At 44.2% G+C, this 18,100-nt stretch overlaps 1 protein-coding gene across 5 annotated transcripts in view; it reads left to right on the top strand.

Moving 5' to 3' along the window:
- ST3GAL3 (ST3 beta-galactoside alpha-2,3-sialyltransferase 3) overlaps nucleotides 1-18,100 on the top strand; it is a 186,059-nt gene that overhangs the window by 87,059 nt on the left and 80,900 nt on the right. For all 5 annotated transcript variants that reach the window (XM_080801259.1, XM_080801260.1, XM_080801258.1 and 2 more), the window contains one exon: nucleotides 2,014-2,056. In XM_080801259.1, coding sequence (XP_080657385.1) covers nucleotides 2,014-2,056 — 43 coding nt within the window. The remainder of the gene's footprint in view (nucleotides 1-2,013; nucleotides 2,057-18,100) is intronic.

Here is an 18,100-nt window from a genome sequence, read left to right as displayed (position 1 = left end):
CTGGTACTCAGAGCAAGAGAGAAGACAACAGTCCAGGAGAGCCACAAAGGGAATTTCTTTAGAAACACAAAGTTTTCTTATCTATTTAATATGCAGTTAGCATGTGTATGTGGGAAACCAAACTTAAGACACCACTGGAAAATAATCTGTAGACATTATGGCTACTGTACAAAAATGCATAGTGAGAAAAAGACATTTCAACAGGATGGATTTGTTTTCAGTGCAGCTAAAATCAGTAGTATGAGTTACTATGGGAGAATATCACATTCCTCCTCCTTCCCTCGTTTGTGTTATGTTCTTACTTGGCCCTGATATCTGAGTTTGTAATAAGGGGAAAACATTCTCTGGTGTCTGGAAGGAACCAGCCAAAGCATGGATTCATTGTATGTCCAGGGATGTCTTAGTTTGGGCCCGAGGAGCCGTAGCAGGCTGGTTGCCCCAAGGTTATGACCACATGGGGAAAAGCAATAGGTGTGGGCAAGTTAATGATATATATATATTTTTTAATGGAATGACAAATAGTCTTGCTGAAAGAGTATCAACCTTTAAAACTAACCCTTTTTGCAAATTTTGTTTTCAGTTTATTTTTAAAATTGAAGCCTTTTTTTTTTCCTTGCTGACTTATAGATTCCTGATACATTAAGCAGTCTCCCATCCATTTATCTGAGTTAGAGCAAAAGCAGAATTATTTTGAGGAAAGGCTTTGACTGCCCGAGCGTACTCTCCTGGGAGGCCAGCTTCGTCGGGCTGCGTGTCCTAGTTGGTATCTTCAGTTTTAAGAAGAGGAATTACTCTGTCACGGCAGCTCTGCTGCTTAAGAAAGAGTTCAAATCCGGGCCTTACTTGGGCTTGCAGAATGGCTCCTTCGAGGTACTTGTCAGTATGTGTAACTTCCTTCTCTTGGCCCATCTTTGCTTGTTAAAGACGGAGTTCCTCAAAAGCCTTGCCGAATGGTCTTTTCCATTTATTCGTTTGGTCTCGGTATTCTCTTTTATCCTCAGGTGAAGCCAGGCCAACTGAAAGCTCATTCATAGGCTGCCTTATTTTGATGTAGCCACTCTACACACACACTCACATACACACACATTTTGCAATCATTGAACAAAGGTACAAGAAATCACCTTACGGCACTTCTCAAGTCTTCGTAGCATGAATAGCTGTGATTCTCCTGGTTTATTTTATGAACACTATAAACCATTTTATCAGTGCTTTGCACTTAGCTTTTGCTAATGCTGAAGAAATCTTGGGGTGGGGTAAATCTGTAACCTTCCTCCAGCGAGCACAAAGGACTTTATAGGTCATCTGGTTTTGGTATTCTTATCCTGGTTGTATTTTGTTATTTTTCTTATGCTTATTTTTCCCTTCGATCCCAGATGTCTTCTTTTTAAAAATCTTGTACTTCCTACAACTTTGTAAAACTACTTCAACTTCATTTTACAATGAGGGAAGATGTAAAGAACTTAAACTGTCCAGGATTTATCAGTTGTCTTGGATATCTTACAACTTATTTTCAGATTTCATTTTCAGTTCCCTAATATTTATGTAACTAAATCTGTCAGGTCTTTGTGGCTGTCGTGAAGAGGCTGGGTTCATTACCATGGATTTGAAGACCCCTTGGCTATGGAGTGAAGATGTAGTGAACACGACTGCTTCAGCAAAAATTATGATTCGAGCTTAGAGGAAGCAGAGATTGCTTCTGGCCCTGTTACTTCTCCGGGGGTCCGGTTTTGTGGTTTAAGTAAATTTCAGTCAAGTACCACATTTAAACAGGAAGGCAGTTACATGCCAGCATAGGATTCTTGGCCTAGAGGGTCTGGGAAACACCTGGCATTGAACCTGGTCCTTCATAAAACAGGTGTTCAGCAGTTCTCTGATGTAAATTTAGTCGTGACTTATGTGTTTGGCTCTGTTCCTTGAGCAGTTGTCTGTCCCATGGTCTGTGTCTGGGAAATGCAACCTGCTCGTGTCAGCAGTGGCTTGACTCCAGTGACATTTTCTGCTTTTCTTTTTCAGAGTATGATCGGTTGGGTTTCCTCCTGAAGCTGGACTCCAAGCTGTGAGTAGAATGCAAAAAGCACCTTAACTCTGTGGTAGAGGTGTCTGTGGGAGCTGGGATCCAACTTCAAAGGGTCACGTGCTCTGCCCCGTGTCTGTTGGGGGACCCCCTGGGGCCTCTGGCCTCAGTCTGCCAGCAGACTCTTGGAGCGTGTACCACTTGCGGGGGCCCAGAGAGGATGGGATTGTGGGTGCAAACATAAGACCTGAGACTTGGCTGGCACGGACAGCTCCTGCCAGGTTCGGGGGACAAGGAGGCCCCCGGGAAGGCTTCTGCTACAGAGCAGAGGATGGTTGAGTATGGTTGAGTTGCAGCAGGAAGCAGTGACCAGGCAAAAATGTCCTGCAGCCTGGCATGCAAAGCCTTCTGTGATCAGACCCCCTCCCCCACAGTAGCTCCTACCCCTCTGCCGCAGGCAAACCCTCCATTCCCCTCCACCTCGGCTTGTGCTTGTTATCTGTGCCTGTGCTGCCCTTTCCTTGCTGCCCACCTCGGAAAACTCAAAGACCGTCTCTTCCCTACACAAAATTCATGATCTCTTCCGCGATGCTTCCTCTGTCACCGGTGATCTCATCGTACTATAATTAACTGTGTGATAATTGTCAATTTATTAAGAGCACGGGCTTGGTGCCAGGCTTGCTTGGTTGGAATCCCGGATTGCCATTTCCTTTCTGTCATTTGGGGCAAACTCCTGAGCCAGTTTGAGCCTCAGTTCCATCTGTAAGATGAGGACACCGATATGCCTACCTCCCAGGGTTGTGGTAAGGATTTAATGGAAATTATTAATTCGTATGGATTTTCAACTACAGAGTATCTAATCCTCTGTTCTGGCCTTCTTGGTCTCCCTAGCACCTATCCAGGACTGGCGTGTTTGTGAGGTGCTCGATAAACCCGGACCGTGGCTGCATGGATGGATGCATGAAGGATAGGTGGATGACCATGCACTTCCCCTTTAGGCTGAGATGCCTCGAGATGGGGCTGCAGCCATTCTGTGTGTCCGTGCCCTGCATGGCTCCTCGAGCCTGGCTGGTTTGCAGTAAATGGTTGCAAAACCACCTGTGGCTCCTTTCAGTTATCCATCGTCTTTGTGCACCCATGGCCCTTGTTCCATCCCGGACGGATGTGGAAGATGGGAATTGTGTCTCCTTCCTTTCCTCCCTTGCATGAGCCCTTGACCAAAGCTGCTTGTGATGGTGATGACTACACCTACACACGAGACGTCGAATCTGGGGCTCTCCGGCTCTCCCACTGAATTGTCCAGCCTCTAGGCCTGTTTCCTGGTTGTCTGGCTTTGTGGTTCTTGTGCCTCATACTGTGAGTTCAGGCATCGTAATTCTCCCAGCTTTTACACATCACGGAGGCAGCCCCAAGGGAAGGATGGTCTGCTCTTCACACCAGGCGAGCAGAGAGATGTCAGCCACATGTTAACATCTGGGGAATGGGGCCCAGTCATGCTAGAAAGCCACAGGCTACCCCCTTAGAAAAGTTCTTAATTTAGTGCTCTGGGCGAAAAAGAAATCAAGCATAAGCTGTAAATAAGTGAAATGCCACCAGAATGGAAGAGATGTAGTGATTTACCAAGTCAGATCACATTGATGAACAAAAGGCATGTTTCCTAGGACGTGTTAACTACAGTATTTAAACTGTCTCCAGCAGCATGAGGAGGGGAATTAGGAGGACCGTCCTGTCGCTGCTGAGCTGGCTAGTACATGGTGGGCTATTGTGCGGCTCTCTGTTGCCCACCAGGGCAGGCCCATGAACCATTTGAGTCAACTTGGTCTTTAGCCTAGGGAATAACTCACAAGTTAAGGTACAAGCTACAACGTTTCTGCCTCTGATTGCAAAGACTTCTCCAGTCCAATGCTTATCTTCAGAAGGAAGCATAGCCATGTGGGAATGATTTTTATCTGCTTAAAGGGAAAAGTTTCCAAGTTCAGGATTCTGAGCTCTGGGGGTGATCCCTTAGCAGTGGCCGGATCTCTTCTTCTGAAGTAGCCTCCTGCTGTATTGCGTTCTACTTCTGAAGTACAGGAGGGAACCCGGACTTGAATCAGAAGGGCTAGATTTAAATTCTGCCCCTGCTGCTTAGCATTACATGACTGTAGATAATTTGTCTGAGTTCTCTGAATACCAGTTTTTCCTTATGAAAAACACAGATGATAACACCTGCCTCCCAAGGTTTTTAGGAAGAATAGAAGAAGGGGTTGTATAAAATATGAATACATTTATAAATGTAAGAATTTCTTTTTATTTGTCTTGATTGGATTTGTTTAGATTTTTAAATATTTAATTTTTTAAAGTAAACAATATTTTTTTACAGAATTGATTTTTAAAATTGAATTATACTTGACACACGATGTCACATTAGCTTCAGGTATACAACATAGTGATTTGAAGAGTCTGTATGTTATACTTTGCTCACGGCAAGTGTATCTACAATCTGTCACTATACTTCTTGAGTATAGGAATGCATGTGTTCTGGAAAATTTTCAGGCATTATCTGTTTAAATATTGCCTCTGCCCACTCTCTCTCTACTCCCCTTTAATCAGTTTAAATGTTAGACCTTCTCATTCTAGCCCTCCAGGTCCACCACCATCTCTTCCCTATTTTCCGTCTCTTCATCCTTTCCACATTAAACTGGAATCCCAAAGGACTCCGCGTAGGATGAACTAGAAGGAAACCTGCACTTCTCCACCAGAAAAGGTTGCCAGAACTCTGAGTGGATCAGGGCCATAAGTTAATAAAAAGCGACCCTTGGTATTTGCAGCCAAGTGATCTATGGAATCTTAAGCCATGAACTTTAAGCATATGGGTGTTTAAGGTAGTCTAGAATGGCAGTGCCGCCAAGGTCTTGGCAGAGGCAAATGTAAGTCTGCTCTGGAGGAAGACGTGAGCTCCTTGCAAATAACCTTTCAAGGAAATGAACAGTAAAAACAAATAAGCGCACGAGGAAATAAGGCTCCATTAGTGAGAACCATGAAAAACCCCAGACAACAGAGGGGGACCCACAAAGACTTGTGAAATTGGAATTACCAGACACAATTGATAAAGCAATTGCATATATACTGTATTTAAAGAAACAAAGACAAGATTAAATTATGTATTACATACATGGAATATGGGATTATAAAAAAATAAAATATTAGATTGGAAAACGAAACTTCTAGAATTGAAAAACACATTTAGTAAAATTAAAAAATCAGTAGGATTTAGCAGTAGATAGAGCTGAAGACCGTGTGATTGAACGGAAAGATAAGTCAGAAGAAATGATCTGTAATGGGTTGGCCAGCTTTCTCTGTAAGGGCCAGATGGTCACCATTTTAACCAATGTTGGCTTTATTGTTTCTGTTGCAACTACTCAGCTCTGCTGCTGTAACATAAAAGCAGCCAGGGGCAGCATGTAGACAAATGAGTAGGTCTGTGTTCCAATGAAATTTCATTTATGGACACTGAAATTTTAATATGATTTTTATGTATCATGAAATAGTCTAACTTTTTTTTTTTCCCTCAGCTGTTACAAGTAATTCTTAACTCATGGGCCTTAAGAAAAACAAGATAGTGGGTTGGATTTGGCCACAAATCCTAGTTGCCTTAATTGAGAGTTCTGCACGGATAGAGCTGCATGGAAATTGTCTCCCCACCTCAGGTGCATTCCATTCTTGAAATCCTATTATACAGAAATACTCTTAATTAAAATGTTTCTATATCTGATGATTCTCCACAAATCTGGGAGTAGATGTTTTGGATTTGGGGGGGGTGCGGTTCACTATATTCTCTTAATTATATCTCTGTGGAGAAAAATAGTTTTCTATTTCTTTTGGGAATTCCCTACTGCTTGTGTTAGAGGACAAAATCGTGTGTCAACACTACAGAAATTATTCAGAATACTTATATGCAGTGAGCTGTATGAAACCTTTTAACTGCAAGCTGTGATATTCAGGAGGGCAGTGGTTTTTGGCGGTTAAAACTTTGTGTGTCAGACATGGGATTTTTAAAGCCCAACTCCACATCTTACTAATTATAATCTTGAGTGAGTTATAAAGTGGGGATAATACTAATCATCCAAGGATACGATTCAGCTTATCAGTGTCTGCTGAACTGGGAAGGATAGAACCCCAACATGAGACTTGAACCTCAGCTTACCTCCTGCTCTCTGTCCCAGATTTCATTTTTTCGCTTCACTTAGCAAATACTTCTTTAAAACAAAAAAAAAATTTATTTATTTATTTGAGAGAGAAGAGTGTGTGTGCGTGAGCAGGGAGAGGTGCAGAGAGAGGCGTAGAGGGAACCCCAAGCAGACTTCCTACTGACAATGGAGCCTGACCCAGGGCTTGATCTCATGACCCCAAGATCATGACTAAGAGTTCGACACTCAACTGACTGAGTGAGCTGCCCAGGTGCCCCGGAAGTATTTCTTGAGGACCAACTATGCTCTTTGTAACTGGCATAAAACTAGAAATTCTAAGCCAAACAGATGACCTTATAAGTGTGATTGGAAAGGGTGTGTTGTGAGCTAAAGACTTGGTGAATGGGAAGGGAGTAAATGAGAACAGTGCGGGGGAGCGGTAGGAGGTAGTGTTTCTGGATAGCATCAACAATGAACGGGTTTTTGTTTTTTATTTTATCTGATAGGAATGACATAAGTGGTGGCTTGAGAGCATAGATGGAGTGCAGAGAGGATACAAGAGGTCATTAGCTGGATGGGGAAGACAAGAATGAGCAGCCTTGGGTGCCTGGGTGGCTCAGTTGTTAAGTGTCTGCCTTTGGCTCGGGGCATGATACGGGGGTCCTGGGGTGGAGCCCTGCCTCGGACTCCCCACTTGCCAGGAAGCCCGCGTTCCCTCTCCCACTCCCCCTGCTCGCGTTCCTGCTCTTGCTGTTTCTCTGTCAAATAAATAGATAAAATCTTTAAAATTTTTTTTAATTTATTTATTTGTTAGAGAGCGAGCGAGCACAGGCAGACAGAGTGGCAGGCAGAGGCAGAGGGAGAGGGAGAAGCAGGCTCCCCGCCGAGCAAGGAGCCCGATGTGGGACTCGATCCCAGCACGCTGGGATCATGACCTGAGCCGAAGGCAGCCGTTTAACCAACTGAGCCACCCAGGCGTCCCAGATAAAATCTTTAAAAAAAGAAAAGAAAAGAAAAGAGCAGCCTCCATCCCACAAGGCTGAAGAGGAAACGGCATTTTGGGGGAGTCCCAGGCTTCTGTGAGAGCAGCAGATGGAAGGTGCATTCACTGAAGAAGCTGAGGATGTAAAGGGACAAGACTTCCCAGATCACAGTGGAAAGTTAGCATAGTGCAGGCAGGGAGAAGCAGAGAACAGTGACTTACGCATGAGGAAACCAACAAGGACATCATTGAGGGACCGAACAAGAACAGCCAGGATGTGAGGCTGCCCCAAGATTGCCCAAGAATTAATCTCGTGTTCCCCTGGAGTGGGCGTGGGGGACGCTCAGGTTCTCAGTGTACTCAGCTACAGCTTGATGGAGTGATACCTGTAGGGGGAAGGGAGGCAGTCTGGTTCCTGGGGAGGCTCTGGGTTCTCTGAAAGTCTGCTGTTCAAAGTTGGGGTTCCTGAGGAAAGGCTCAGGGCTACCGGCTTCTGCCCCAACAGTGAGGTGAGCAGTTCCTCCTTTATTCAGCCAATGTCTTGAGCAACCTGAGTGTGTCAAGCAATGTTCTGTTCTATGAGAATATCCCAGTGAGCAAGATAGTCATTAAACAAAAAGTGTAACCCGAGGAGTAAAGTTTTCAGTATCTTGGAAGGTAAGAAGTGGCACGGCAGAAAATAGAGCAGAACGTGGGAACGCTGGAGGAGAGGTTATGAGTTTGAATGCGGTAGTCAGGATAGACCTCATTGGAAGGTGACATTTGAGTGAGACCTCAAAGGAAGAGAGAGCGTTAGGCCCACCGGTAATCGGAGGCAGAGCACTCAGCACAGAACCCGAAGGAAATCTCACTTATGAGGGATGTGACACCAGCAGCCAGGAATGTGCCCATTATTCTGGTGGAGAGAAGAGCCACTGGAGCCTCAAAGGAGCCCGCCCCTGGTGCCCAGGTAGGTGTGTTTCCTGAGCTCATGCCAGCCTTCAGGGAGCTGACTTAGCTAAGGGGGGGTTCGTCTGTTTCAGCTCAGTGTGGTAGGTGCTCTGCACTCTGGAAGGGTCCTGGCTGCTGCCAGCATGTGGTGTGCTGTAGTCACCATGTGGGCGAGAGCAGGGGACTTCAGTGCTCAGTCTGCTTTCGTAAGGAATTCTCTGTGAAGACACAAAGATACGAAAGCCAAAACCAATCATTTTTAACCTCCAAAGGCTTGTGAAAACGCAGGTCATCTGTGAAAGGCCTATAAACCTGGGACAGTCTAAAATATACCCCGAGGCCTAGTTTACTGTTTCCTGCAATGCCCGCCAAGTTCCCTATAGCTACACCGGGAGAGTGTTTATTGAACACGTAATATATGCCTGATGCTGTACTTGGCACTTTCTGTGTTACCGGTCCTCACCACAGCTGCTTAAGAGACCTTACCAGTCCCGTGGCTTTAGATCCCCTGTCATCCGAAGCTGATGACTCCCGAACGTATAGTACAAGCCTGGCCCTCCTTACCCTGCTTCAGAATCATTTACCCAGCTGCTTCCTCTACGTGGGTGTATAAGCATCTCACACTTCACAGGTCTAGAACCAAACTCTAGATTCACACCCCATGCTCCAGAATCTTCCCTAACCCAGTGCATGGTAACTTCATCCTTCCAGTTGCTCGGGTCAAAAACCTTAGCATCATGTCTTTGACACTAACCATCAGTAAAACCTGTCAGCTTTACCTTAAATATCTGGAGACCCAGCCACTTCTCACTCCCTCTCCCACCATCACTCTGTCCAGACAACCACCAGCTCCTACATGATAGCACTCCTGCCTGCTTTCACGCTTGCGTCCTGGTGGTCCAGTTCCACACCTGAAGCCAAAGTGATCCATCCTGTTAAGTGCAAGATAGACTCAGTTCTCCTGTGCTCAGAAGTCCCCCATGGCTCCCCATGTCTCTTAGAATAAGAGCCAGAGTTTTTACCACTCTCAGCCAAGGTCCTTCCACGGTCTAGACCCTTGTTATCTCACCACTCTCCCTGTTTATTATACTATACTGGGGTCCTGACTGTGCCTCCAATACTCCAGGCACATTTCTGCCTCCAACTCTTGGCATTTGCTCCGATCTTTGTCTGGGATGCTCTTCCCAAGACATCTGCAGAGACTGCCTCACCTTTTCAGACCTTAGCTCAAATGTCCCCTGCTTATCCCACTTAAAGCTGTAACCCTTATCTCCGTTGGCATTCCCCGTTCCCCCTACTGTGCCATTTTTCTCCAGAGTGTTTTTCACTGTTGGAAATCTATGTTTTACCTACTTGTTTGTCTAGAGGGAGGGCAGGTGGAAGGGGTTTGTCTGTTTTTTTCACTACTATGTCTCAGCACCTAAAACAGTGCCCAGCACCTGGTAACTCTCAGGAAACATTTGCCGAATGAATGAATTGGTGGACAATTCTATGAAGTAGGTGGTATTTTTTTTTTTTTAAAGATTTTATTTATTTGAGAGAGAGCAAAAGAGAGCATGAGAGCAGGCGGAAGGGGCGGAGGGAGAGGGAGAAGCAGACTCCCCACTGAGCAAGGAACTCGATGCGGGACTCTGATCCCGAGGACCCTGAGATCGTGACCTGAGCCGAAGGCAGACACTTAAACTGACCGAGCCACCCAGGCGCCCCAGAAGTAGGTGGTATTTAAATGCATTTTAACAAATGAGAAAGTCACCATAGAAATAATTTACCTGTTTACAGAACTGTATGTGATCAAGCCAGCATTCAGACCCCTTTCCACCTGGCTTCAGACTTTCTCCTCATACTACTCTTCCATAGAACTTTCTCTTTTTTCCAAATTCACACCGAAAGTTTGATCCTAAGTAAGCTTCGTAAGGACAGGAGGCAGGAGTGTCCCGCTCCCAGGTGTGCTCCCAGTGCCTTTGTCTTGTGTTCCTGGTGTGCAGTGAATAGTCAATAAATGTGTGGTAAGTCAATTAAGGACAGAGGAGGAGGATAGAAGACAGAATAGTGCCATCTGTAATAACAGAACCCAGACCCTAAGTCTCAGTATTGGAAGATTTTGGAGGCTTGGGAAGTGCAGGGATGAGGACTGTCACGTGACCTCATCTTTAACCCTGCACATCTCCGTCTCCTGGAGGGTCTGTCACGTCAAGAACTGCCCCCACCATCAGGTTGACTGTAGAGAGCATGGGTTCTCTTTAATGCTTTAGAAAAGAGTGGGGGAGGGGTGCCTGGGTGGCTCAGTTGGTTGGACGACTGCCTTCGGCTCAGGTCATGATCCCAGAGTCCCGGGATCAAGTCCCACATCGGGCTCCCAGCTCCACGGGGAGTCTGCTTCTCCCTCTGACCTTCTCCTCGCTCATGCTCTCTCTCACTGCCTCTCTCTCAAATAAATACATAAAATCTTAAAAAAAAAAAAAAAGTGGGGGAGAAAACAACAAAAGTCTTTCTTCTTGGTTCCTCTAAGCAAAGCTAAAAATATTTCACTGAAGACAAAAAGAGGACAATAGAGAAACAAGCCCCAAGAGCACCAGAAAGCCAGAAAGGTAGTCTGGTTTGCAAACTACAGTGTCCTGCTTCTTCTGTAGATAGCTCAAGCCAGCACCTCCTTAGTTCACAGCAGGAGAGCGCGGCCTGGCAGGATTCGATGGGGCTCTTGGCTTCACATCTTCTAGCCTGTTCACAAGCCCCATTGTTCAAAGACTTCCTCCTACACATCTTGGTACCTATGTGATCAAGACCCAAAGAGCCACATCCCTACTTTGCAGCTCTCCTGGGGCTCTCAGCACAGTAGCTCCTCAACCGGACTGAATATTGGAATCACCCGGGGAGCTTAAAACATGACCCATGCCTGCGTCCCACCCGACATGGATTCTAAAGTCATCGGGTTCAGGTTCGGCCTGGGCATTGGGATTTTTTAAGCTCTTCAGGTGAGTTCAAAGTGGTTCCAAGTTGAGAATCACTACTCTAAAAGATACTGTCTGCTGTCTGAGGAACTCTGCACCCTCCCAGTTGGTTGATACCAAGAATAAACTTGGGTTTGAGGGGAGAGCCCTGCCAACACAGAGCAGTCTGTCTACATACGTTGGCTCTCAGCCCAGGTCCTCACCACCCACAGATTCTGATTTAGCAGGTCAGGAATCAGACTTAGGTGCCTTAGTGTTTAAAAGTTCCCTCAGGTGATTCCCACATGCCAGGTTGAGAACCATGGAGATATAGCCTTAAGCCTGTCACTATAATCATATCTGAATGTATCATAACTACGGCAGAATGTAGTAGTAGTTTTATTAGGATAGTGGGATTGTGGGTACTTTTTTCCTTTTGAGTTCACATTTTTCGTCTTGTCCTCATATACATTTACAGTGAAAAGATATATTTGGATGTGCCTTCTTTTCTGTATTTTTTTTTCAAACTTTCATTGTGATCTCTAGGTCTTTAAACACTACTTTCAAAAATCTTCTTATATTAATTTTTGGTTACCAACCCTTTCTTTAGTTTCTCCTTTATGGGCTTTTAAAATCTGAATCAGTTATTTTAAGAGTTCCCAGTACATTCTATTAGCCTATTTAAGTATCTCTTCCTTACCTATAATTTCAGTAAATATTTGTGTAAAGACTTAACTGTCTTTGCTGTGCTGTCAAATCCCCAGGAGGTCTGAGGGTGAGGCATGATAAGTCTAGAAGAATGGGCAGACCAAATCATGCAGGGCTTTTGATATAACAGTAAGAAGTTCTGGCTTCATTTTGAAGGCAAAAGATGCCACTGAAGTGTTTGAAGTAGGTGAAAAACATAGTCAGTTTTGACCTATAAGAAGATGATTTTGACTACAGAAGGGTAGGTGGATTGGAGAGGACAAAAGTATGAAGAGAGATAGTACATAGGAGGCCATCAAAGAAGTAAAAAGGAGGGGTGCCTGGGTGGCTCAGTGGGTTAAGCCTCTGCCTTTGGTCCAGGTCATGATCTCAGGGTCCTGGGATCGAGCCCCATATTGGGCTCTCTGCTTAGTGGGGAGCCTGCTTCCTCCCTTCTCTCTCTGCCTACCTCTCTGCCTACTTGTGATCTCTCTCCCTCTGTCAAATAAATAAATAAAATCTTAAAAAAAAAAGTAAAAAGCAGAATTCAGTAGAGAAAAATCAACAAAACTAAATGCTAGTTCTTTGAAAATATTAATAAAATTGATAAACCTCTAGCTGGGCTAACCAAAAGAGAGAGAGAGAGAAGATACAAATGACTAATATCAGAAATAAAAGGGGCATCATCATTACTGATCCTCTGGATGTTAAAAGGACAATAAAGGAATATTGTGAACAGGTCTGTAAAGGCAGTTTGATAACTTAGGTACAATGGACCAATTCCTTGGAAGACACAAACTTCCAAAACTCACACAAGAAGAAATAGATCATCTGAATACGTCTGTTATCTACTAAAGAAATTGAATCAAAATTTAATAACCTTCCAAGACAGAGAACACTGCATTTAGTTGGTTTCACTGATGAATTCTATCAGACATTCAAGGAAGAGATGATACCAATTCTCTACAATCTACAATAGAAACAGAGGGAACACTTCCTAACTTGTTCTGTAAAGCTAGTGTTATCCTAAAATCAAAACAAGATGAAGACACTATAAGAAAAGTCTGGCTCAGTCAGCAGAGCATGTGATTCTTGATCTTGGCGTTGTGAGTTCAAGCCCCCTATTGGATGTAGAGATTGCTTTTAAAAAAAGAAAGACATTATAAGAAAGGAGAATGACAGACCATTATCTTCTATGAACATAACATAAGGCTGGCTCAGTCGGTAGAGCATATGACTCTTGATCTTGGGGTCATGAGTTCAAGCCCTACATTGGATGTAGGAGACTGTTTAGGGGGAAAAAAAAAAAAGACATTATAAGAAAGGAATACTATAGGGTGGCTCAGTGGGTTAAGCCTCTGCCTTTGGCTCAGGTCATGATCTCAGGGTCCTGGGATCGAGCCCTGCATCTGGCTCTCTGCTCAGCAGGGAGCCTGCTTTCCCCCTCTCTCTCTGCCTGCCTCTCTACCTACTTGTGATCTCTCTCTGCCAAATAAATAAATAAAATCTTTAAAGAAAAAAAAAGGAAAACTATAGACTGTTCTCTCTCATGAACATGACATAAAAATCCTCAAGAAAATATTAGCATATTGAATCTAACAATGTATAAAAAGAATCAAATACTGCAACTAAGTGGGATTTGTTCCAGGTGTGCAAGACTGATTCCACATCAGAAAATCGGTGACTGTATTCCATCCCATCATCAGGCAAAGGGGAAAATTACACGATCATATCTATAAGATGCAGGAAAAGCATTTGATACAATCCAATATCCAATCATGATTTTAGAAAAAAGAGTCAGCAAACCAGTAATAGAGTATGATAAAGAACACCTATGAAAAACCCAGCAGTTAACATGCTGAATGATGAGAAAACTAGATGCATTCCCCCAAGACTGGGCAAAGGCAGGAATGTCCCCTTTCACCACTCCTTTCCAGTATTATACAGTAACCTCCAGCTAATTCAAGTAAAAAAAAAAAAAAAAAAAAAAAAAGGAATTAAAAGGCATAGAGTTGGGGAATGACGACATAAAACTGTCTTTTTTCACAGATGACATCATTGTCTCTGTAGAGAAACCCAGAGACTTGTCAAAACACTTCTGGAGTGCGTTAGCAAGTATAGCAAGGCCATAGGATATGAGGTTAATAATATACACAAGTCAACCTTTTCCAGTATACCAGCAGTAAGCAATTGGAACTTGACATTAAAAACACAGTATCACTGAAGGAGCACCGCGACAGTGGAGGCAGAGAGTAGAGTGATGCATCCACAAGCCCAGGAATGCCAAGGGTTGTCAGCTGCTACAGAGGATCCCAGAGCAGATTCTGCCTCAGAGCCTCTAGAAGGAACTGCCTGAGGAAACCACCTTGATTTTGGACTTCTGGCCTCTGGAATTGTGAGAGGATAAGTTTCTGTTGTTTTAAGCTCCCCTGTCCTGTGCCTTTGGGGTAATTGGTCGTGGCAGCCCCAGGAGCCCGTTAGTGGGAGAAAGGAAGAAGTGTCAGGCAGAGGACCAGTGGCACAAAGGCCTGGGGGTGCCAGGAAGGCCTGTTCTGCTTTGGAAGAGGCTGAAGATGTCCAGCAGAGATGCCCAGACCTGCACGCCTATGTTTGATGTAGTTATGACACCTGTGATGCATAGTTGTTTCCTACTACGTCATAAAACTAGACTGTGACCCTCTGGAGGATAGCGAAGTCACATGCTTTAATTATTCCAATGTAAGCTTTGGATTAGCAGAAACCGATGACATCTATACTAATAGTATATTGCATGCCCACTAAGCACCAAGCCTTATGTACATTATCTCTTTCAGTCCTCACCTCTAAGGTAGGTACCATTATTATCCCTGCTTTGCAAGTAAAAACTCAGGCCCTCAGAGAATTGCTGCATCTGGGAAAACAAAACCAATAGCTCCCATGTAAAAAAAAAAAATCTATCAGTCAGTCAATAAAAATACAGCATCATTTACATAGCACACACATGCAAAGAAAGACTTAGGTATAAATCTAACTGCACACACACACACCTATTAGCAGGGGTTTGGAGACAGCCAAGTGAGTTGGAGAAAATAAGCCAAGTAAGAAAAATGAAAGGGAACAGTTTTTTCCTCGTTAGATTAGTGAAATGGTAATTCAGATGATCTAGAAGTAGTAAAAGCAGAAATCAAGCATTAGAACAGGAGCAGCAACTGACATTTCTGTAACTTTGCAAAGAATGCTCTGACCTACATTGTTGCAGGAAATCATTTGATCTTTCTATCCATTCTAGAAAATATGTGTTATTATAGCTGTTGTAAGAGTTGAGGAAACCAATTACCTCTTACCCGAGGTGACACAACTAGTAAGTAGAAGAGCTAGTTACTTAAACTCAAGTCTTTTTACCTTTATGCCCATTGTTATTTATATCAAAGAAAGCAAGGGCTTTGGGAAAAGCAGAAGATGGATTTTAGACTCAGTTTGTCTTGTCAAAAACAAGAATAATACTTACCTTAAAGTAGGGCTGCACCAAGGGTATGCAGAGCCCCAGCTAAAAATATTTTTTTTAAGATTTTACTTATTTATTTGACAGAGAGCATGCATGAGGACAAGCAGGGGAAGTGGGAGTGGGAGAAGCAGGCTCCCCACTGAGCAGGGAGTCTCATGTGGGGCTCCATCCCAGCACCCTGGGACCATGACCTGAGCTGAAGGCAGATGCTTAACAGCTGAGCCACCCAGGCGGCCCCGGGCTAAATATCTTTGTGACACCTCTGGTGTATAGAGGTGTTGATGGCTCCACATGCAATACAGTGATTTACTGATGAGGATTTAGAACAATAAGGAAAGAAGAGATGCTTATGTATTTGTTTATTGTCCATTCAGGTCACATGAACGTTCTTCACAGTATCCAGATGCCATCTCTTTCTGTTCAGGTTCAGGCATCTCTTCGTGTATTTTATTGTCCAGTGCATCATTCCTGGCTAAGTCACACCTCCTACCACAAGAAAAAACTAGTAATACTGTTGCTATCCATAGTACCTTGGCTCTCTGGAACCGGGTTTTGTTGTTGTTGTTGTTTTAAGATTTATTCATTTTAGAGAGAGAGCATGCATGGTAGAAGGGGCAGAGGGCAAGGGAGGGAGAATCTCAAGCAGACTCCCCGTGGAGCGCGGAACCTGACGTGGGGCTGGATCTCATGACCCCGAGCTCATGACCTGAAATCAAGAGCCAGTTGCTGAACTGATTGAGGCTGTCAGGTGCCCCAGCATTTGAAAGATCTCCACATCCATTCATAATAAAAACTCTCAACAGGTGGGAATAGAGGGAATTTACCTCAACATAATAAAGACCATATATGACAAACCCACAGCGAACATCGTCAACAGTAAAAAGCTGAAAGCTTTTCCTCTAAGATCAGGAACAAGACAGGGAGGTCTACTCTCACCACCTTTATTCATCATAGTGTTAGAAGTCCTAGCCCAGACCGTTAGGTAAGAAGAAGGAAGGCATCCAGAGCAGAAAGGAAGAAGTGAAAGTGCCTGTATTTGCAGACGATGTGATATGTAGAGAAGATTCTAAAGACTCCACCAAAAAACCATGTGAACTGATAAACGGATTCAGTAAAGTTGCAGGATACAAAATCGATACACAAAGATCAGTTGCACTTTAATACAGCAGTAACTATCGGTAAGAGAAATTCCTTAAAAATCCGTTTACAGTTACCTCAAAAAGAATAAGAGACTTAGAAATAAATTCAGCCAAGGAGGTGAAAGACCTGTACCCACTGAAGACTATGAGACTTCGATGAAAGGAATTGAAGAGGGCAGAAATAAATGGAAAGATATACCCTGCTCTTGGATTGGAAGAATGAATTACATACCACTCAAAGCAATCTACAGATTCAATGCAAGCCCTATCAGAATTTATCATTTGAAATTTTATAGTGTTAAAAATAGAACAGTACATCTTCCAACTATGTCTTCTCTTGGACTCTATACCCGGGATGCCTGGATCTCAGGGCTGTACAGCCTTAGAGGACTATGGTAAAGCTAAACGAAATAATCAGGTCAACTATTAGTATATGGTTAATGCTCAGTAAATGTTAGTTTTCATGTTCTTTCCACTACCACCCTGAAAGAAGATGTGGTTGTTTTGTTTTGTTTTGTTTTTAAGAAATACAGAAACAAATTGAATTGGAGCGGTTGCCACAGATCCCTGATGGGGAGTCTCTGTGGGCATTTCCGCTACAGCTCAGGCTAAAGCACTTGCAAGAGCTTACAGGAGAGCACCCTCCCAGCCAAAAGGAAAGAAATGACCAGGTCATGGAGACGAAAGTAAACTGCAGTAATGTCAGCTCCAGAATCACCGATCAAACAGCAGAGTGGCCTGGTTCGTTGAAAAGGGATTACAGGGGCGCCTGGGTGGCTCAGTGGGTTAAAGCCTCTGCCTTTGGCTCAGGTCATGATCTCAGGGTCCTGGGATCGAGCCCCTCATCGGGCTCTCTGCTCAGCAGGGAGCCTGCTTCCCTCCCCCCGCTGCCTGCCTCTCTGCCTACTTGTGATCCCTGTCTGTCAAATAAATAAAATATTTGGGAAAAAAAAAAAAAAAGAAAGAAAGAAAAGGGATTACAGTGCAAAGTAGCAAGGGCTGAAAGGGAGGTCCTCTAGAGCTAAGAAATACTACCGATTCCAGATGGCTCAGATGACGCCATCCCTCTGCCTTAAAGCAATGAGAGAGACAGAGGACAGTGCTGCCAAGTTTATTATAGATCACTCACTGTAAGTGGGGCCCAAACTTTATGGGAGCCCCAGTCTCCATTGGCATTCACGAGAGCAAAGGGTCAGTAATGCCCAGGGCACAGTGGACTGGCCACCCCCAGATGTGGGTGAATGAAGACACTGATGATAATGCAAGAGGAGCCAGCAGACATGTAATAATGCAGCTAGTCGGAAAAGGCGGTCAGAGGAGATAGAAGTTATCCTTAAGGAGGGAAGTTTCGGGGCGCCTGGGTGGCTCAGCGGGTTAAAGCCTCTGCCTTCGGCTCGGGTCATGATCCCAGGGTCTTGGGTTCGAGCCCCATGTCGGGCTCTCTGCTCAGCGGGGAGCCTGCTTCCTCCTCTCTCTCTCTCTGCCTGCTTCTCTGCCTACTTGTGATTTCTGACTGTCAAATAAATAAATAAAAATTAAAAAAAAAAAAGGGAAGTTTCATCTTGGAGCTGCAAGGACCTACGGCAGTGTTAAGTAGCCTTCCTTTCACAAGTCTGACTTCAGAAAGAAAGAAAAATGAAAATGTGTAATGACAAAATAGGGCTGCTAAAGCTAACCTAAGCTGCTGCTGCCATTTCCCAAGTCACGTTCTGGACACGGGTCTCCGGTAGCTGGGGAAATGCATCTTTTTTTTTTTCTTTCAGTGTTC

Source organism: Martes martes, assembly GCF_963455335.1.
Source record: "Martes martes genome assembly, chromosome: 4".
Taxonomy (NCBI): Eukaryota; Metazoa; Chordata; class Mammalia; order Carnivora; family Mustelidae; genus Martes; species Martes martes.
Note: the sequence above shows the minus strand (reverse complement) of the source record. Positions and strands in the feature narration are given on the sequence as shown.